General features: G+C 34.1%; 1 protein-coding gene across 23 annotated transcripts in view; it reads right to left on the minus strand.

The window, feature by feature from the left end:
- PICALM (phosphatidylinositol binding clathrin assembly protein) overlaps nucleotides 1-22,775 on the minus strand; it is a 102,429-nt gene that overhangs the window by 55,541 nt on the left and 24,113 nt on the right. For 22 of the 23 annotated variants that reach the window (XM_072794909.1, XM_072794908.1, XM_072794919.1 and 19 more), the window contains exons 2-4: nucleotides 11,988-12,130; nucleotides 8,311-8,386; nucleotides 4,796-4,898 (exon numbers count right to left, since the gene is read on the minus strand). In XM_072794909.1, coding sequence (XP_072651010.1) covers nucleotides 4,796-4,898; nucleotides 8,311-8,386; nucleotides 11,988-12,130 — 322 coding nt within the window. Of the gene's footprint in view, nucleotides 1-4,795; nucleotides 4,899-8,310; nucleotides 8,387-11,987; nucleotides 12,131-12,945; nucleotides 13,047-22,775 lie in introns of those variants that run through there. The other variant, XM_072794921.1, reaches the window with a different exon arrangement.

Here is a 22,775-nt window from a genome sequence, read left to right on the forward strand (position 1 = left end):
ATTCTTTCCAATAAAAAACCCTTTCCAATCAACTCCAGTTAAAGTGCTCATGTTTAGATCATGCAGAATTTCCATAGTGCTTCTCCAATGGGAACTTGTCTAACATTATCTGATCAGACTTCTCAGTATTTTCTTCACTATCACTTTTTCAGTCTCTTGTTGGCTCCTTGATCTCTAAAATACACATTTTGTATCTCAAGGTGTTCCTCTCATTCTATACTTAACTCATTCCCAAGACAGAAATCCCCAAGATGCCAAAGACATACTTATACTCTTAGACCAGAACTCTCAAGTCCCAAGTTAATATCTCACCTTGTACAAATCGCAGACATGTCAAAACTATTATTTCCAAAACTAAATCCTTAATTTTTTTTACCACTATGCCCAACCCTATTCCACTCCAAAATCTTCCCAATAAAAGGTACCCATCTCCCCAGTGACTCATACCAGGAACCATCAGGACAATTTTGATTCCTCCTTCTCCCACTAGCCCCTACATAATTTCTTTCCAAAGAACTTCAAATTTCTCAATTAAGAAAAATCGTAAGTTACCAAATTCTTATATTAGATTTTAAAAGACTTGAGTAATTGACAAACCCAAGTGCTTGAATATGATTCAGACTAAATACATGACAATTCATATTCCATGGAAAACACAAGTTTTATGACCTTTTAAATACATTATAACTAAATTCAGATACTTCCTTCTCAAATATGAAAACAATGGAATAAAGGCTGGTCATCCATATCCTTATTTACAGAAAACATCTGGATTATTCGGTCTTTTGCTTATTATATAACAGTATCTTGATACTTTGAACCAAACCAAGTCAGAAATGAAGATAATTCAAAATAAATTAATACTATCAAGAAGTGAAATGGCAAACAAAAAGAAAATGTAGAGACTGATGTTTAACAACCAACTGAAAAGATAAGTCTACAGGCAATTTACGGAATTCATTTTTCATAGAACCGTTTAACATACTGTTTACAAATGATGTAGCTACCTTTTCAAAAACAGCTAAGCACCTACCATCTATGTTCAGACACTGTCGTAAGTCCTGAAGATATAACTATAACTAAGGTTATATTGCCTTGTGTTATAGAAAATCTAACAACAGAAATAAAATTTCCTCAAAGAAATAATGTTTGAGTGAATTCTTTAAGAATGATTAAGTATTTACCAAAATAACAAAAAAGAAGCTTTATAAAAGAAGGCAGTATATAGAAGTCATTTAACCATTGCGGGGCAATAATTCATTTTAATTTCTTAATATCATTTATTTCTATTAAAAATTACAGTTGATCTCCACCCCCCTTTTATACCAAGATATATATTCCAAATGAATCAAAGACTTAGACATGAAATACTGAATCCATAAATATATACGACGAATACACGAATAGGTAATTGATCATTTGGGGTGTAGAAAAGCTCATCCTGAGCGTCCTTAAAAAGAGAAAAGTTATAAAAATACTTACAATTTTTATCATGTAAGATTTTAAAACTTTTAATAATGTTTTAAAAAGAGAGAAAAATATTTGTAACTCATGACAATTTATTTTCCTAATACACAAAAAGCTTGTTAGTGTTTGCCATGTGCTAAGCACTACATACAATATTTAATTCTCTCTACGATCCTTATAGACAAGTGCTAATAACATCACCATTTTATATTTTACAGATGAAATGATTCAGAGCTTAAGTCAAGGCTTCCCAATTGTGCCAGAGGAAACAGTACAGATGGGTTATATATGAACCAAGAAGACATTAATCCCTAACCCTTCAGCCTCAAGAAGTATTCTTAATTTAACCCACTGACCTGTACAAACAGTATCAGTTTATGTGCCACGATGTGGAAAAAATTAGCAAGCTAATGGACATGTAAATAAAGGATCCTTGTTCTTAGAAATATACACTGAAGTATTATGGGATATAAAACTATAAAAAGGCATGAGGTATGTAAATCCACTCTCAAAGGTTCAGGAAAAAAAAGTATATGCACATGCTAAGAATAATTAAGCAAATGTGAGAAAATATTAAAATATTAAAATCTGACTAAAGTATATATTGTCATCTGACAATTTAGTCAGATGAATCTGACTAAAGTATATACAAGTTACCTATATTATTCCTACAGCATTTCTGGAAGTGAAATTATTTCAAAATAATGTTATTTTTAAAAAGTCAGCAAGCTGGCTGAAGTATGTTACTAAAATTCCTCAGCTAACTGGAGTGAAGCTAAAATTTAAACCTAGATTTATCTGACTAAACAACTTGTGAGCTCTTAACATTCAACATAATAGGAAAGAATAAAATACCCAATAGGGAAGGGGACAAAAAAATATTGTAAAGCAATGAACAAAGCATGAATGGCATTTTAAGAGAGAAAGAGGTTCAATATCACCGTTTATCGAATTAATTGCTCAACGTAAAATGAACACTCGAGATACCTTTTCGTAAGGATGAAAGAGTACAGTGAAAGAGGTATTTATAACTGTATTTAAGTCAAAATTTATTCTACAGGAAACTTCACTTAAGAGTATGACAATATGTAAACAAATGGTCAATGCATTGCTTTTATAAGAAATGAAAATAAATCAAAGGTACACCAAGAACATAATCCCATAGCCTTTCAAAAAAAAGAAACAGATCTACAAGAACAGATTGAATAACGTAATCCAGCTTGTTACATGATTTTCTATGTATCTTCATACATATATTTACTTCTATTATAGATTGCATATATCTGGTTACATACACCAAAATATTAACATTTCCTACAAATTACAACATAGGTTGCTATACTGCCTCAATTTTAAAGCTTTTTAGTTTTGTAAACATAAAATTACTCTAATAAATAAAACTTTACTATTTACCACACAAATGCTCTCCAAAACTCAAAGAGTTCACTGAGGTTTAACTATGATATATAATAAATTTTAGTGCTGTCACACTCTCAACTGACACCCTAATGCCCTATATTTTTTTTCTTTCTTGTGTATACAATCTGATATATATGTATGTATGTGTATCTGTGTGTACTTGTCAATTTTGTGCTTCTTGGTTCACTCAGTTATGATTCCTTTGATTCATTTTCTTCTCCCTTTCAGAATAACTTCCTTTAAGTCAATAGTAAATATATTGTGCATAATCAACAGCTGTTCTCTGCCAAATAGTTTGCTCTATTAAGTACAGAGTGCAGCAAACTCGCCTTAATCTCAAAAGTAGCCTTTAGGATTAGGAAAAAAATTATTATTTTAAAAATCTATTAATCTGAAATCTACAAATACCCTGAAGATTAGTTTTACTGATCACACTTTACAGTGAAATATTAATATAGGCCCAAATGGAAATGGTTCACTGGACAGAATACTGGATTTAAAAACCAGATTTGTAAGATGAACTCCTCAACTATCATCTTATAAACAACAAAATACTTAAATAAAGGAAACAAAATCTGTGAAATTTAGTTTTGCTAAGTTCCAAACTAATCACCTATTTATTTGGAATGGTGACACAGAATATCTAGGTTCAGTTTTAAAACGCTTAGGGACGCCTGGGTGACTCAGTAGGTTACACATCTGACCCTTGGTTTCAGCTCAGGTCATGACAGTCTCTGCATGGGATCAAGCCCCGTGTTAGGCTTCAAGCTCAGCCGGGCTTCTGTTTGGGATTCTCTCCCTCTGTTCTCCCTCCCCCTCCCCCTTGCGTGGGTATAGGCACACTCTCTCCCTCTCTCAAACAAAATCTTAAAAAAATAAAAAAGCTTAAATAACTAAGGGGTTATTTCAATAACTAAGGGATTATTTCTACATGCACTAAATTTTCCAGTACAGTCTAGTAATTTAACATTTCAAGGGAACAATGTAAAGAAAACATTAACTGCTTAGATATCTGAGCAGCAGAGAAATTCAGAAAGGCATTCACCAAAATATTTCTGCAGAAGCCAAATTCCCCTCAGGGCAGTCCTTCAGAGCTTTAAGGGTCACCAATGTCCCTTACGAATGTCTCTAGTGGCTTTTTCCCCAAGGTCTTCTCATATATCCTAAGAAAAACCTGGATACCAGACTGTATCAGGTAGCAAACCACACAAGAATGCTACAACTTGAATACATTTTGCTACGTGACAAAGGCCAGACTCAAAAGGCCACATAACGCAGGATTTCATTTATATAAAATATCCAGAATAGGCAAATCCATAGAGACAGAGTGTAGATTTGTAGCTGCCAGGGTCTGAAGGAAAAAAGAAATGGGAAGTGACCACTAATGGGTATGAGGAATGATAAAAGAGTCTGGAATTAAACAGTGATGTGGCACAATTTTGTAAATATACTAAAACCCACTTATATAACTTTAAAAGGATGAATTTTATGTCATGTGAATTGTATCTCAATAAAACTATTATAAAATTAAAAAGAGATCCCTGGGTGGCGCAGCGGTTTGGCGCCTGCCTTTGGCCCAGGGTGCGATCCTGGAGACCCGGGATCGAATCCCACGTTGGGCTCCCGGTGCGTGGAGCCTGCTTCTCCCTCTGCCTATGTCTCTGCCTCTCTCTCTCTCTGTGACTATCACAAATAAATAATAAAAAAAAATTAAAAAAAAAAATTAAAAAGAACTTTAAGTAAGAAAAATCCTAGCACAAAAAGCATATTATATACTTCAAAGAAAAATAAAATTCATCTTTTAAAACTGGCCTGACATTCCATAATTCAATCTACTAATTTCTATGGCTTACATTTTAAAATAGTCAAATCCATCAGATACCCAAAAAAAGGGGAAAGCTTAACTCACCCTCTTTTCACTTTTGTGAAATCAAATGCAACTTGTCTGTATGAAACTGCTTTTTCATTAAGATATCTACTATACCGCCTAATAAATGTAGACATGTCATATCCTGCAAGAAAAGAAACAGAAAATGTTGTCACAAATTATTAAAATACCAATTCATTTAGAAAACCAACTCATTTCATCCAATAGCCATAATATCTTGGCATCTCAGCTCAATCCAACGATATAAATTAAGTGACTAATAATGAACAGTATCACATTAAAATCTGTAAGATCTCACATGTTTTAAGTCAGGTAGTCATATGCGACTTTGAAAACCCCCCCTTAGAATTTCACTAAAATATTTCTATTCTACTTCTGATTAACATTCCTACTGGAATTAGAAAACCATGTTCTCTTAAACACTACTTGCTAAACCTCATAACCTCTTAATTCAAATTTAACTTCCTATGGAACCATATGCCCCTCTTCAAATCATTAAGCAATTTTATAACTTTCATATTTATGAAATCTTCAGTTGTCTTTTATTTGAACCAAACTTACATATGCCAACCTTATAAAAAGTCCATAAAATTACTGTACAGTACAACGAACGAAATGGCAATATGCGAGTTTAAGGTGCAACAAGAAACAACTATATTGGTATTTTCAATAAAACTTTCTCTAAGACTTTCTTTCATTATCATCATATTTGAAAACTTCAGCAACATAAGATCTAATCAATGTTATTTAAAAAGCAACCTATTTTAATTATTGCCTTGCTCAAGGAAGTCTATAAATTTTTACTACTCATTAAAAAGCAGGCCCATTTTATTTTAGCTCATCTTCATCTAACAAATTTCATTTATTTGATAATCTCTACAACTCTAAAAAGAAAATACCAAAAGAATAACAAAAATGTAAAGTGACTGGTTTTAACATCATTACCAATTCATTTATTCAGCAAATACTTTAAGTGTCTACAAAGTACTACTGGAGAAAAATCAAAGGACAAAATAGAAAAAAAAAATGATTGCCCTCATGTGCCCTCATAACTAATACTATATTTTATAAGGTGTTACATACTCATATTCCCTAGCTCTTTTAGTTTATACTGTTTCCTTTAATCTACTCTACTCTATCCTCCTTCCTAGAAGAATACCTGCCATCTTTCAATCTCTGACACTTCCCCTGAACTGTTTCCACATTATTCTTATTCCATATTCAGTTTCTAGCTATTTGATGTACATAGTCCTAACTCACTAGACTAGAAGCTTATTTATATACACCCTGTATAATAACCCGTATATATACACATATATATAATACACAGACTCCAACAAAATACATGATCAATCAAAATTACTTGTCAAAACCATTGAATTACATGCTTTTAATTACTGAGTTTTCTCCTTAATAATATCTACAGAGTATGAGCTTCAAATAAAAGGCCTAAAAAATATTCTCTACATGAAAGGAATAAATGTCCTAAAACCTTATTACTAAAAGTGCTTAATTTGGGATGCCTGGGTGGCTCAGGTCATGGTCCCGCAGGGACCTCTGCCTGTGTCTCTACCTCTCTGTGTCTCTCATGAATAAATAAATAAAAATCTTAAAAAAAAAAAAGTGCTTAATTTCCATCTTAAGAAAGTAGAAAATCAGTAGCTAGTAAGACACCAAAAAAATCCTCATTTGGGCAAATGCATATACTCTGCTTTAGAGTAGTTTGTAAATCATTTCCCATAGACTCTTAACATTTAAGTGAAGTAAGGAGCAAAAATAAAAATACAAGTAAGTAGAGTTTCTCCCACATCCAGTTTTATCTATTACATATTACTGTTTTCTATTTAAGGTTATTTTTTTTTGTTGTTAAAGATTTTATTTATTTATTCATTCATGAGAGAGAGAGAGAGAGAGAGAGGGAGGCAGAGACACAGGCAGAAGGAGAAGCAGGCTCCATGCAGGGAGCCCGACGTGGGACTCCATCCAGGGTCTCCAGGATCACGCCCTGGGCTAAAGGCGGCGCTAAACCGCTGGGCCACTGGGGCTGCCCTCCATTCAAGGTTTTATTTGAAAAAAATAAAAAATAAAAAAATAATAAGGTTTTACTTGGAAAAAAAAAGTTTTATTTGAAAAAGGTATTCCATTGCCTAATTTATTTTTAACTTCTTAGAGAACTACTCCTCTTACTAATGTAAAATCAATCTTCTCACACTTGGCCCCGTATATAGATCACTGGCCTTCCAAAATCTCTGGAAGACGGGGTATTTAATTCATTCTAATTAATACTTTCATCTGCCCAAAGTGAACAAGTATTGAACTGGACAGCCCCTGCCCCAAACACTGCTAGTTACTAAAATCCACTGATGTCACTTCCACAAGACATAATTCATATCCCTGTTAACTTTCTACCAGATGACCAGAACAATGACCAGAAAGTCTTAATGTCTTCAAGACTTTGTAACTCTAATCCAACTTGTACTAAACTGTGGCACGTTCTTTATAACACACTCCCTTCTCCCCTCCTCCCTCAAATCAAAAAACTCTGATGGTTTCTCACTGCCTTATAAAATCCCAACTCTTATCAAAATCTTCCATGTCTGAATTTGGCCCCAGCTTCTTGAGGGCTGCCACTGCATGTTCTGCAACATATCATCTGTAAATTCTATTCATATTCATTTGCTCTGTAAATCTTCAATATCCCATGCTCTTTCACATCTGTGTACATCTTATCTATCCTTGTCCTCATCCACCTTTCACAGCCTGGCACAAAATCTCCCTTTCTCCAAAGACATTTCCCAGATTGAGCTCTACTGCTGAATATTCCTTAGTCATCTGGTATGTATGTCCCTTATGATTTATTCTTAGAGCTAGCACTATACAATCATAACGGCCTAGTTCTGGAACTAAGTACAATAGATTCCAGTAAGACAGAATGTACATGGGGCACTACAATACCAGAATATAGCAACCTCAAGTTACTGAATTAAAAGTAAAATAAATGAAATAACACTGAGTATCAATGAGCAATTCATCTGAATAATAAACCATACTTACCTTTGCTAATAGAATGTATGATATTCCCAGCTACATTTCTTAGGATAAAGCATAAAATAATAACACTGACAATGAAAGTTCATGCTTACATAGTGTTTCCTGTGTGCCAGGCATTATTGTAAGCACTTTACATTTTTGACAACCCTATAGGGAAGGTGCTATCATTGCTACTGTCTTTATAGACGCAGAGAGGTGAAGTAACTTGCTCAAATTCATGCAGCTGGTAAGCAGCAGAGATGGGACTGAAACCCAGGCAGTTCAATTCCAGAATCCATGCTCTGAAACCACTATTTTATGCTATTTCTGAGAGTTCTCAGTGTCAAGCATTGAAGTCTATCCTAATCTTCACATTAAGAGATAGTTTTTTCATCCCTACACCTTTCACTAAAATATAAGGTTCCTCCATAGTTAAAGGACAGAGTTCAACTCTGCACTAATTATCATACAGGGTTGATTTTCTATAATGAGTAAGTTGTCTTTACCTTGTAATCCACTTTTATCCAAAAAATTGCTTAAGTTAAACAACGTGTTTCTTGAAGCCAAATACTGAATAAAACGCTGGAAAACAAACAAATAATTATGTCAAATTAAGGTAATGCCAACCAACAAACTCTAACTTGAGAATTGGGGGCGGGGGGGTGTTTAACACATTAAGCATATCTAGCTTAAATTTCTCATCCTGAGTCCCACTAACTAGGTTAAACAGAAATAAAAGCATAATCCATATATTTCACAACACACAGGAATTTATTAAAGCCTAATGCGCATGGCTTTGGAATTAGAATCAAAATAAAAGGAAACAGGCATTTTTACCCTGGAATAGTAATTTTGGCTTTACTACAGCATATTAGGGCTATAGTTAATCACGCTAAAGTGGCATCTTTATTTTGAACAGCTACCTGGTGACCCAAATTTTTATGACCTTTTTGAAAACAAAATACTGATAAACATACAAGAGAACAATATTATAGACCTCCACTTACCGAGTGTCCAGATTAAGGAGACTGCCATATTTACTTTAGATCTTCTTATAGAAACAAAAGATTAAACTCTATTGAAACACACCTTCGATCTCATTTCTTCCCTCTTCAAAGGCAATCACTTTTCTGAAGTGGTTATCTATCATTCACACATTTTTACAACTTCTCTCTCTCTCTCTCTCTCTATATATATATATATAACCTATAAACTGTACAAATTTTGTTTCCCATTTTAAATTTGCAGAAAAATTATACTATATTCTTTTCCAATGTACTTTTTAACTTTTTCTCAAGAATTATGCATTTAGTACACATAGATCTAATTCATTCATTTAAAATTATGTTCTAGTATTTCAATGACCTACTATATCATTATGTATCCATTTCTTTAAGGATGTTTAAGCTCTTTCCAATCTCACTATTATTAACAATGTTTCACAGGCATCTTTGTACTTGGTCTCCCTGGGCAAACAAAGGAGAGTTTCTCATGATACAGACTTAGGGTTGAATTGTTTGATCAGCATGTATGCAAAGGTTATCTTCTCAAAATGACTGTCAAAATTCTCTCCAAAGTGCTTACCACAGAATACTACCTTAACTTCCCTTTACATACACTCTCTAAAATTGAGAGCTAATTTCTTTCAATTTCATTTCTCCTTAAGATTTCCTTTTTTTTTTTTTTTTAACGTGTGCAGAGGCTTACTATCAATTAGGGTGTACACCATGAATTCTCTAATTCAATCTTGTTCACCTGCATTCACCCCAAACAAGCCAGGATTTTGAAAAACAGTTTGTAAACTGAAGACTCACCTTTCATCACTTATCCTTAAACAACTGGTTTATAAAAAGTGTTAAAGTATCCTAAGACAATATTAGACTCCATAATTTTCATAAGCTGTGATAATTCTTTATTGTAAGAAGCCTTCCCTGTGCATTATTATATGTTTAGAAGCATCCCTGGCCTCTATCTAGGGATGCCAAGAGTATCCTCATCATTTTTGACAAATGTCCCCTGACAGAGACGGGACAGGGGATCACTTTCTTCCCTGTCCTATGATATTCTCATCACCACAGCATGCATCCCTGGCCTCTATCTAGGGATGCCAAGAGTATCCTCATCATTTTTGACAAATGTCCCCTGACAGAGACGGGACAGGGGATCACTTTCTTCCCTGTCCTATGATATTCTCATCACCACAGCATAGTAAAATCCTATGCATACTATCTCACAAACTAATAAACCTGTCAGTAGGAAAACCATCACATCTGTCTTAGCTTAAGGGAAATTAAACATATGTTTATCTAAGAACCACACAGAAGTGCTATCAACCTTTCTCCTCCTGTCAAACGTAAGGACATTTCTTTTCCTTTATCGAGGTTTTGCTTCTAATATATTATCACCTTATATACAGTCTCTAAAAGCCACTGCTAACAGTTTTTCTCTTTATCTGGCATTCCAATTGGCTATATATGCGGCTTTTTCTTTTTAAAGATTATACTTTCTTTTTAAAAAGTGAAAAATACTTTAAACCTGAAATTCTTCAGAATGATCATGATCTTACATAAACACAGTCCCAATAAAAGCAGAAACTACTACCCTAGTAAGATCAAAATGCTTCACATTAAAGCTAGTATATGCAAATATTCCTACTGACTCTATACATTGGTTATAATAAATTAGAAAGCAATTGAGTAACACATATCCTAAAAATGGTCATGTCTGTTGACTAAGCAATCATATTTCAGGTAACACTTCTAGAAATAACTTACAAAACTTAAATACTACCAATAAAGTCCCAAAATACCAGTGTGGTACTGCTATTAACAATGAATAATCAGAAAGCTGAATTTCTAGGAAAGGGGCAGTTAAAAAATTATGGAATATACAATCCATTAGAGATTGTCATTAAAAATGATAAATATAAAAAATATCAACCACGGAAAACCTTACGGTGTGATGTTATATAAAAAAGCTAAATATAGGGGATCCCTGGGTGGCTCAGTGGTTGAGCGTCAGCCTTGGGCCCAGGGCCTGATCCTGGAGACCCAGGATCAAGTCCCACATCAGGCTCCCTGCATGGAGCCTGCTTTTCCCTCTGCCTCTCTCTCTCTCATGAATAAATAAAATATTTAAAAAAAAACTAAATATATTATCTTCTCTAAATTATGATTGTAGCCATGAAAAAAAATCACTCCTGGACAAGGATCAAAAGGCAACACCAAAATATGCATGTAGTAATAAGATATACTGCAATGAAAGAGTTGTAGGTGAATTCTTGCTTTAATTCTGAACTCCAATGATGCTCTATGAATATTTGCCAAAGATGACAGCAGAGCTTTATCACTGAGAAGTCTAAAATGAGGAAAGTGATTGATGTCAGAAAGTCATGCTCTGAAGTCTATTATCAATAAAAGTCCTTCCTCATCTCCGGGAGTCATCTCTCAGCAATCAGTGGGCTGCATTTTTCTAAGGTGCACACTAAACATGGATTTATTTAGTTGCATTCAACTATTAACACAATTTTGCATGTTCCTTTTAACTCAATTTTGGAAGCATATAAGTATATGCTAAGAAAACCATTTAAGGTAAGAACTCAAAAATCAGCTGCTAGGCTATCATGTTAAACAAGATGATTCTCTCTAAACATTAAAATGGAAACGCTTATGCATCTTTCTGCCACCCTTTCTGGCAATGAAAACTTCAATGAAGGCTTCAAACACACCTCTCTGCTTAAGAAGGCACTCTTTCAACAGTCCCTCTTAGCAAATGTCATCTTAGCCTTCAATAGAACAGTTTTTAAGTACGCAAAGTAGTTCCAGAGACAACTACATGAAATCAGACAGAAATCTGATGGAGTCATAATAAAGCAAAAGACAAACATGTGGTTTATACACAAGGCCTACAAAGACCAGTGCTGCTTACAGAACATACCTCTAGACATTAAACCCTGCTTCTTGATCCCATTATTATAAGTCCTCTGTGCTCTGACCCACTTTCTGCTTCCCAACTTATAGACCATCCTTTCTCAAATTGTAAATTCTACAATTTTATTTCTGCCTATTCACCTTGTTCTTTTAACCTTTATAATTTGGTTGTTGAAGCCATTCCTGAAATTTCAGCAGGAGAATCAAGCTCAAACATCAAACCAGTATGCTTGTTAATTAAAAATTTGGCTTACCTCATTTCCATATACCATCAAATGATGAGTTGTAATGAGCGATTTGAAGACCACCACCCAACTACTGTTAGTAGTTCTTTCAAATAAACTGTCTGCCAACTGTGGGATGTTCACATTCATCTCATTTGTGCACTGAATTAAGTCTATAATAAAAAAAAAAAGATTTACTATCTTTAATTTACTATTAAAGACAGACATGCATGCTGACAGTGGATCAATAATAGTCTGAAGAAGTTATTAAAAATCTATTAGGAGAACAACTGAGATCACTATAATCTACTGAGAAATAAACAAGATGTTGATTAGGATCACATAAATGATCAACAACAGAAAGTAAATCAAACTTCCTCAAAGAGTAATTCAATCCTCAAGTATTTTATTTATCTCAAAGCCTTGAAGAACTTTCAGTTCTCTTATTACTCATAAACCTTCAGAGCTACAATGCTAGGATTATACATTCCTACCATTCAAAAGAAAACTTAAAAAAAAAATCATACATATGGAAGGAAGCACGAACAAGTTGAAGGTAAACTACCTTTATTATTTTTTTTCAAACTACCTTTATCAATATTTCCCCTAACCTGCTGTCTTTGCACTATTAAGAAGACAGAGCAGATATGTGGTTTGTGAGTGGGTAGGATCTCAGTTTGTTTATACAAAATTTTCATTCTTCTCTCCCTTCAGTTTTACTGAGTTAAGCTCACTTATTAGTTGGTATCAACTAGCTTAAACTAACAAACACAACTGGAAACAAACTGAAGTTTCTTGTTGCATAAATTTCTAAATAAGAAAGGACCCAGAAACTCTATATGCTATTACTCCAAAAACAGTTAAAACAATGTAAGTTCCAATTTTATATTTTAAGTGGGAGAGTACTACTATAAATGGTCTAATGTACAATTGTTTCAGCACCTAAATGGGGGTGGGGGGGGGCTTTTAATAGACCCCAGAGTATTACCTCCAATCGCTTAAGAGATATTATTGGCAAATTCAATGAAGAAATACAAATCCAAATTTGAGAATACAATCCAATTTTGAGAATAGAGAAGAAATACAATCCTATGTAGAGAATAGAGAAGAAATACAATCTAATTTAGAGAATAGAGAAGAAGGCCTAGAAAATGGGTTTGATTTACTATTTAAAGTATGTATAAAAAATATCTCAGCTGTAACTACCATAAAGGGGAAAAAAAATAAAGTCATTCACGACTCATAAACAGTTTGGCTACTTTTAATCTTCAGCATGTAATAATTAAGTAAAAATTCAGGTGACCCAACCTGGCTTTGATCCCAAGAAAACACCAATGTAACTATGACCATTTATATGCTTAAAATCTTTCAAAAATATCTGTTCTAATAGGTTCAATTATTATACAGTAACATCTGATAAGCAAATGAATTTTAGATAAGCAGTTATCCTAGCCAGAGTACTCATGGAACAGGGAATGATAGATACAAGGCTTTCAAGATTCATACTTGCAACAAAACTGGATAGTACTTCCAATTTGGTGTGTATGGTTCAATTCCTGAGAGTAAAAAACAGAACTTGATTTCTGCCTTCTCTGTTCCTAAATAGTACTTCATACCTGTCCTACAGCACTAAATACATTATGTACATCTTATACCCAAAGTTAAAAGCTTTCTCAAAAAGCAACGTCTTGCTCCTTTTAAATCCTTTAAAACTTAAAACACATTGGTCAAGTTCTGAACTCAGAGGATGTTATATTCTTAGTTTCTTTTCTTCTCTATCTTGATACACTACATTTTTCTGTATCCTTCCAGAAATGGTTTTGATAAGCTATTCCATTCTTAAATAGTTACTTCCCCTTGATGGCATCAAGTCATTTTACTCTCCTCAGAATCTTACTTTTTTTTTAGTTTTCAAAACTGAACATGTCATAAAATTTGTCACAATATTACCCCAAAGGTGTTCCTACATCTCTGCATTCATATACACTCCCTAGGTTCCATCAGTAACCAAGTCTCCTAAATCTCCAACAATTTTACCTATTCCTCTCCATCCCATATCACTGCCAAAGCCAGAGTTTAAATTCTATTTATTTCTTAACTAGAGGGTGCCACTTCTCCTGGAAGTATATAGAAATTGGGGAGGGAGATTAACACAATGAGAGATTTTACTGGCATTTAATAAGGGAGGATAAGGGGGATTCATTGTCTTGCAATGCAAAATCAGCACTTCACAATTTAAAACTGCTCTATCCATCAGGGAGCCTGGCTGGCTCAGTTGATAGAGCACGTGACTCTTGATCTCAGGGTTGTAAGTTCAAGCCCCATGCTGGACGTAGAGCCTACTTTAAATAATTAATAAATAAACACACAAACCTGGCTCCACCCAAAACTGCCGGACTGTCGGGTTGCTTCTTATCTGATGATACCTGATTTGGGGTCTCGCCCACCTCATATCCCCAAACATTCTCTAAACCGACCACAGAATGATTTACGACATTTTCAGTGCTTAACCTCAATGAAGTCCCTACTACTTAGATAACGTCCATTTCGTCCTTGTCAATATCCTCCCTTCTTCAATCTTAGCTTCCAACACAGAACCACTTTCCATTGTTCTGACGTACCTTGCTGTTTCACACCTGCATCTTTACATTTTTGCTCATTCTTCAAAATGAATCAAATCTTCTCTTCACATACTAAGGTACCCTCCAGTCACTAAAGCTAGCACATAACTCTACATAATAGAACTATTCTACACAATTTTTTACTTCTAAATCATTAGCTTCTAACTAATTAGACCCTAAAGGAGACTGCAAACATTTTTGTGAATAATTTCCATATTCTTCATCACAGAGGATGTAAACTACTACACCAGTCAGAGAGAGCTTGATCTTAAATGAAGCAAAAGGTATAGATTTTAGTTTCAACTACTGTAGTATTTTATGTTATATAAACCCTTTGTGATCAGTTCTCTCTGCATCACTTTACTTCAGTTACACTGACATCTCCTTTGTAATGCCTCCCACAAGCCAAGAACTCTTAACCCCAGGTTAACAGCACTTGCTGTTCTTTCTGCCTAGAATACTCTTTTCCCAGATATCTATCTACATTTTTTGCTCCCACACTTTAATCTTATACTTTGCTCAAATGTCACCTTATCAGATGAATTCTTCTGAATAATTATACTAAGTAACAAAGCCTCAGGGCACTTGCCTGCCTCCAAACTCTCACTATCCATCCTTACTCACTTTGTCTGCAGAGCATGTACTACCTAACTCATCTTAAGCGGTTTCATGTTTTTCTCTCTCAATTAAAATGTAAGCTCCACCCACTCCTGACACCCCCCCCCCCAAAAAAATAAGTTCCATGTGGGCAGGCTCTGTTTTGTTCTCAATTGTATCACCAAAGGCCCAGATACTGCCTTGTATACAGTGGTCACTTACATTTTTTGAATAAATACATTTTAATGAGCATATGGACAGCCCTAACATGACTTTTTAAATAAGCATCCAAAATGGTATTTTTTACATAGACTAAGACCAACAATTTCTGTTTGCACGATCATCTATTCCCAAAAGAAAAAACAAATCTGAGCCCATTACACGTGAAAAATTTCAAATTTCAAGTTAGAGAGGATGTAACAAATAAAGGTTTTTATTATAATGCTTGTGAAAACTATACTATACTCTAGAAATGACCACATAAAAAGTGAAAGTAATTCCAAAAACGAAAATACAGCACTTGACATTAAACAGGAAGAAGAAATAAGAATTCATGCTGAGATTATGAATCCACAGTAGACCAAATGCAAAACCAAAATTATATAAATATTCCTGGGAGAAGAAACACTGAATTGTTACACCAAATCTATAGAATATACTTCCCCTATAGTATTTTGCTCAAGCAGTACTCCAGGCAGTAATTTTTCCTCTGTACAATGTCTCTACTACAATAGTTTGAAAATGCTTCCAAGTCTGAATTTCAACAAAACTGAGGAAGGAAAAGCTTTTCCCACCTCTGACTAACCAAAAGCAAATCATTCCAAATAAGAATCATGCATATCATGGGAATCATGATAGCTACTGCTTTTCCCATTCCCAGTACAGAAGACTTCAGTTCTTAAAAACCACCAACTTGGTATTAAATTTCCCTTACCAACCAAAAGGGTTCCAAATGGAAACACATATTTTCTTTTAGTTATTTACCTTAAGAATATAAAAAGTAAAATACCTTCTTAAATATTACACTATTAATAAATCCTAAACTCCATACTTTTTATTTTTTAGTACAATTACTAAATTTTTTTGTAGTACAATTACTGCATGGAATGTAGGTTCTTTGCTTTAAGTATAGATGAGAATTCATGAAGATTCTAGTACTTAAAGGTAGGAAGAAACAGGCCTACCACGGAAATACAAGAGCATTTTTCCAGAGACAGATGAAGGAACCAATCTCTACTATACAAACAAAATACTCTCACTTTTGTTATCAAATATGCCCCTCCAAAAATGCCTGAGATCGATAAAGTAGACATGACCTGTATGAACACAGGTTAAGACTTTCCCAAAGGTAAGTCACAGTAACTCACTACTATAGTAGCGACAGATTTATGAACAGAATTACATTTTTGTAAAAGATAAGGGTGCTTAGAAACAGATATACTAAGTGAATAGCCATTTAGTGCAAATCTTAAATCTCTGTTCAATTTAAAACAAAAATGCAAAATAGAATTTTTGTATTCAGGGAAAATGTTCATCAAAGTATCAAAACTTTAGTAGTAACCAATTACTAGATGGCTTCACTAATCTTGCAGCCATATTTCTAGTGCAGGCCACAAGCTTATTTACATCTTTTAAGGCAGAGGTCACCAACTTTAGAAACTTAAGCCAGTTAGGGTTAACTTCCACAGCAATTCAGGCATGCACCATTAGCAGAATGTTGGGGGTCTCATGTTCCCAACTATACAGGCATTCACTAAGCTATATATATATATATATATATATATATATATATATATATATATATATATATAAAATATATAATTACATTATATATATATAAAATCATAACTATGTGGATACCCAAGTAGATTTTCTAATAAACTTGGCTAAGAACAGTATTAGTAAGAAACAAACAAACAAACAAAAAACCCCACAATGTATCATAATCATTTAGCCAAATGCTACACTATCTCTTTCAAAAGGATCACTATGAAACTTTTTTTTTTTGGTGTGTATGTGTATCTACCTCATAAGATTGTTTTGAGGATTAGCTCTTGCTGCTGGAACTATAAAACACTAATAATTAAATACTATTCTTTTTTTTTCAGTGCTCTTATATACATTACATATAATATACCTGTGTCACATATAGTTACATAAACATATAAATATTTTAAATGATTCAAAATTTGTTTTATATCACTTGCACTTTTTTTTTAGCCAATAACCCATTTCTCCCACTCTCATTCCCCTCTTCTTGCAACCACCAATCTGTCCCCTTTATCAGCTTTTTTTTAGACTCCTCATGTAAGAGATAATGGTACCTTTCTCTGACTTATTTTAACTTAGCTTAATGCTTTGGAGGTCCATCCATGTTGTTGCAAATGGAATGATTTCATTCTTTTTTATGGCTGAATAATATTCCATTGTGCAAACATACCAAATTTCTTTTCCATTCATCCATCAATGGACACTTAGGATGTTTCCATATCTTGAGATCGCACATAATACTGCAGTGAACATAAGGGTGCATTATCTTTTCAAGTTAGTTTTCCTTTTCCTCAAATACCTAAAAGTGGAACTTCTGGATCATACAGTAGTTCTTTTTCAATTTGATGAACCTCCATACTGTTTTCCATAGTAGGTACACCAATTTACATTCCCACCAATAGTGCACAAGGATTCCCTCTTCTCCACTTGGTATTTGTCTTTTTGATAAGAGGCAGAGGTGATATCCCACTGTGGTTTTGACTTTCATTTCCCTAATGATGTTGAGCAGCTTTTTACATTCCTGTTAGCTATATGTTTTCCTTGAAAAAAAAAATCTATTCAGGTCTTCAAACATTTTTTAATTGAACTGTTTTTTGCTATTGAGTTGTATGCATTCTTTATATATTTTAAATATTACCCCTTATCGGGTATATGATTTGCAAATATTTTCTCCCATTCTTAGGGTGCCTTTTCACTTTGCTGATGGTTTCAATTGCTGTACAGAAGCTTTTCAGTATGATATAATTCCACTTATTTTTGCTTTTGTTGCTTCTATTTTTTTGTCAGGTTCAAAATAATCCAACACTGTGCTCATTTCAGCAGCACATATGCAACAAACCATCACCAAAACTAATGTCAGGGAGCTTAACACCTGTTTTCTTCTAGGAGTTTTATGGTTTCAGGTCTTACATTCAAGTTTTTAATCCATTTTGAGTTCATTTTTGGGTATGGTGTAAGATAGTAGTTGATTTTCATTATTCTGCATGTGGCTGCCCAGTTTTCCCAGCACCATTTGTTGAAGAGATTATCCTTTCCCAATAGTATATTCTTGGCTACCTTGTCATAACTTAATTGACCATATATGCACAGGTTTATTCATGGGCTCTCTATTCTACGCCTGCTTTTATGACAATACCATCCATTTTAATTACTATATCTTTGTAATATAGTTTAAAATCAGGGAGAGTGTGTGAGGCCTCCAGTTTTGTTCTTCTTTCTCAAGAAAACAACCGTTTTGGCTATTTGTGTAGTGTGTGTGTGGGTGTGTGTGTGCATGCACGCGCACCGGCTGTGTGGTTGTTTTTTATAAATTTTAGATTTGTTCTATTTCTCTGAAAATAAAAATCCCACTGGAATTTTCATAGGAACTGCACTGAATCTATAGATTGCTTTGGATAGTACGGATACTTTAACAATATTAATTCTTCCAATCCATAAGAGCACAGAATATCTTTACATTTGTGTCTTCTTCAATTTCTTTTATTAAACCCTGTGGATTTCAACATATAGGTCTTTCAGGTCCTTTGTTAAGTTTATTCCTAAGTATTTTCTTTTTTTTTATGCAAGTATAACTAGGGTTGTTTTATTTTCCCCGTAATTCATTATCAGTACACAGAAATACAACAGACCTTTTTAGTGTGTTGATTTTTTTATCCTGCAACTTGACTGAATTCGTTTTTTAGTTAATAGTTTTTTTGTTGGGAGTCTTCGAGTTTTCTATATAATATCACGTCATCTGCAAAGTGTTCTACTTCTTCCTTTCCAATGTTGATGCCTTTTATTTCTTTTTCTTGCCTAGCTCCTCTGGGTAAGACATCCAGTACCATGTTGAATAGAAGTGGCATAGAAACAGCATCCCTGTCTCGCTCCTGGTTTTGAACTTTTTACTCCTGAGTATGATGTCTGCTGTGGATTGACGAAATATACTCTTTTTGCAATTGCTTTCAGGATCGATTTTAGTAACAGGACTGATTTCTTCAATTATATAGAAAATTAGAGGTACACTCATCTTGAAGGCAAATTAAGTGGATCATCAAATGTTGCTTCACTAATCAGATCTTTGAAATCTTTCCTGGGTAGGAGTACAAATGATAGGAACCACTATTTACCAAGAAACAGCAATAAAAACAGTAGTCAAGAAACAGTAGAGGACAAGAAAAGTTTTTTTGCTTTTTAAAAAGTAGCAGCAACATTTTCCTCATTCAGCAAAAATCTGAAGGTATAAAACATGCAAAGTTGAAATCAGACTTATGCCAAAATAATTATATACACAGAGGCACATCTGCCCTTATTATAATATCAAATGTCTGGGAAATGGAATGAACAGTCTTGAATCTTAATTCTACTCAATTTTTTGTGTAAGGGGTCACAATCTATAGCCCAAATTAAGATGTAAGTGTTATCATTTGATCTTTATAGTTTGCGGGGTCCTCCATGTGAAACACAATGCTATCCTTGTATTAATTCCCAAAAGAATTAATTCAGAAATATGGTCTTCATAGACTAGCTTGTATCTTAAGAAATAAATCTAACCAACTTATTAATGGGATGTAAAGGTAAAAGCTGGAGAAAGACTTATATGCTACAGAATGTTCAGTACAAGTAATAAGGATTGAACTAATCTGAAAAGAGAAGGGTGCATTTCAAAGTATTAAAAAGAAACGAAGATATCCAAATGGCTTTGATTAAAGTACTATGAAGCTAAAGGAGCTAAGTCACAATATAAGAGGACATGTTCAGCTCAGTGGTTTAGCGCAGCCTTCTGCCCAGGGCCTGATCCTGGAGATCCGGGATCAAGTCCCACGTCAGGCTCCCTGCAGGGAGCCTGCTTCTCCCTCTGCCTGTGTCTCTGCCCCTCTCTCTCTGTGTCTCATGAATAAATAAATAAAATCTTAAAAAAAAAAAGGACATATTCAATAATAGAGGAATAGCTCATTAAAAGACAGCAGTCTGGCAATGAAATACTATGAAGCTAACAAACACAGGGCAAAAAAAGCTGATGGAGAAAATGGTCAAAGTACATTAAATCAAAGCCAAGTTAAAGAATACAGAGTATGATACCATTTTTAAAATTGTAGACATATAATATTTTCTGATATATACTGATGTGCCTCAATAGGTTGATGTAAAAAGAACTGAACACTTTCAAAATTATTCAGCAACTAAGTCATATATGAACAGGTAGTCAAAATCAATATGTAAAAGAATTATACCATTAATCTCTATAATTTTACAAATTTCAATAAGCACCTCTCATGTCACAAAGCAAATACCAATCATATACCAACTTATTAACTGGATGTGAAGATAAAAACTGGGGAGATTCACATATCACAGGATGTTTGGTACAAGTAACAAGGATTGGAAAAATATATATAAAGTATTGAGTTAATTTGAAAAGAGAGAAGGGTGCATTTCAAAGTATTAAAAAGAAATGAAGAAGGGTACACGATGAGATGAGCACTAGGTGTTCTACTATATGTTGGCAAATTGAATTTAAATAAAAAAAAAAAAAAAAGAAATGAAGATATCCAAACGGCTTTGATTAAAGTACCAAGAAACTAAAGTAGCTAAGTCACAATATGTAAGGACATTCCTTCCAGACCCTTTGGGGCATATCATGATCAATGGCAGAAAAGGACAGCCATGATGTGTTATTTCTTCAAGCATGTGAGGAAGAGGTGGTACATGAACAAGAGTTGCATGGTTTAACAGCTGAAACTTTGGTAGCCACTATTCCAGAGGAGGGCCAATACTGTGAATACAAGTTCATTCTCTCACAATGATAGATGAACCTTAAATTACCTCCAGAATCCACAAAGAAAGGCAAAGGCCCATCTTACTTAAAAAAAAAAAAAAAAAAAAATTAGTTGCAGCTGCAGGAAAAACCAATCTGTTAGCACAACTAGATATGCTATTTCTGTCGCTGGGTTCTCTGCAAAATGAATGAACAAAAGACTCACACATGTGAAAACTAACATATGTAAAGATAACTCTTTGATAATAGTACATGTTATATTTAACCTGTTTATTCCATAGTAATTTTTCTTTCCCTTTTTAAGTTAGGTTAATTCAAGTAATTTCTATACACATGGTGGGGCTCAAATTCATGACCCCAAGATCAAGAGCCACATGCTCTACTGAGTCAGCCAGATACCCTAGTTTTTCTTTCCTTTCAACTGATTTATTTAATCACCATATAAAACAAGAGGTTTTCTTCCCTTAAAAACAATTCAACAGAAGCAAGCCATTACAAATTCTCTCATTATCTGGCAATCTCTATTTATTTTAAACAAAGGTATTTTTTGAAGACACATTAACCCAAAAAGACCTGCCTCCCTCAGTGCTAATTTCAGATGCTTATGGAGGCCATCCAAAGGAATCCATTTTCCTTTTTTTTTTTTTTTTTTAAATTTTTATTTATTTATGATAGTCACACAGAGAGAGAGAGAGGCAGAGACACAGGCAGAGGGAGAAGCAGGCTCCATGCACTGGGAGCCCGATGTGGGATTCGATCCCGGGTCTCCAGGATCGCGCCCTGGGCCAAAGGCAGGCGCTAAACCGCTGCGCCACCCAGGGTTCCCCAGGAATCCATTTTCTTAAAAGAGGAATAAAAAACTTTAACAGATTTAGGAAGTACTTTTAGTGGGATAGACCACGTGTCAAGTGTTGAGTGTTTTCAGAACACTTTAGGGAGTAGCAAAAAAGAAAGGATTGATTTCTTTCATATCTGTAGGAGAAGAAAGAAGTGGAACGACACAAAGAATACCTAAGAAAACAAAGAACTCAGATGGAGCTAGGTAAACAAAGCCAACCCCTAAGACACTGTCAACAGCTAGCTAGCTGAAATTTAGCCTCTTAAGTCATAGCTGAACACAAGCCAAGTTTGCTGAATCGTTTGTACTTTAATTTTTAAAATGCAAAATAAATTGTTTTAGTTAATGGAATCATTATGTAGTTGCTCTAAAATTTTAATCAATATACAAGTATCTTTTTCAAATTAGTCCAACCTACTGTCTCTTAAAATCATCTATCATTATTTATGCATTTGCCTCTTCACCAACAAATCTGTTATAAATACATAAATCTTACAAGAGCAGAAAGTTTGTCATAAAAATGCTCTACAGAAAAACACATATTCTTTGAATACTCTCAGAATTCACTACTACTGATTTATATCTTCAAGTGAAAAGGTCATCCTTTTTTCCCCCATTATCAAAATATTTTAGCCTGCCATGTCAGCTTTCTTAATATTAAAAAAAATCTGAAAACCTACAGCTTCTCCTTAGTGTTCTGGTGTATTCTGCATTCCTACCACTAGATGGCAGGC

The sequence above is a fragment of the Canis lupus genome, chromosome 23 (assembly GCF_048164855.1).
Source record: "Canis lupus baileyi chromosome 23, mCanLup2.hap1, whole genome shotgun sequence".
NCBI lineage: Eukaryota > Metazoa > Chordata > Mammalia > Carnivora > Canidae > Canis > Canis lupus.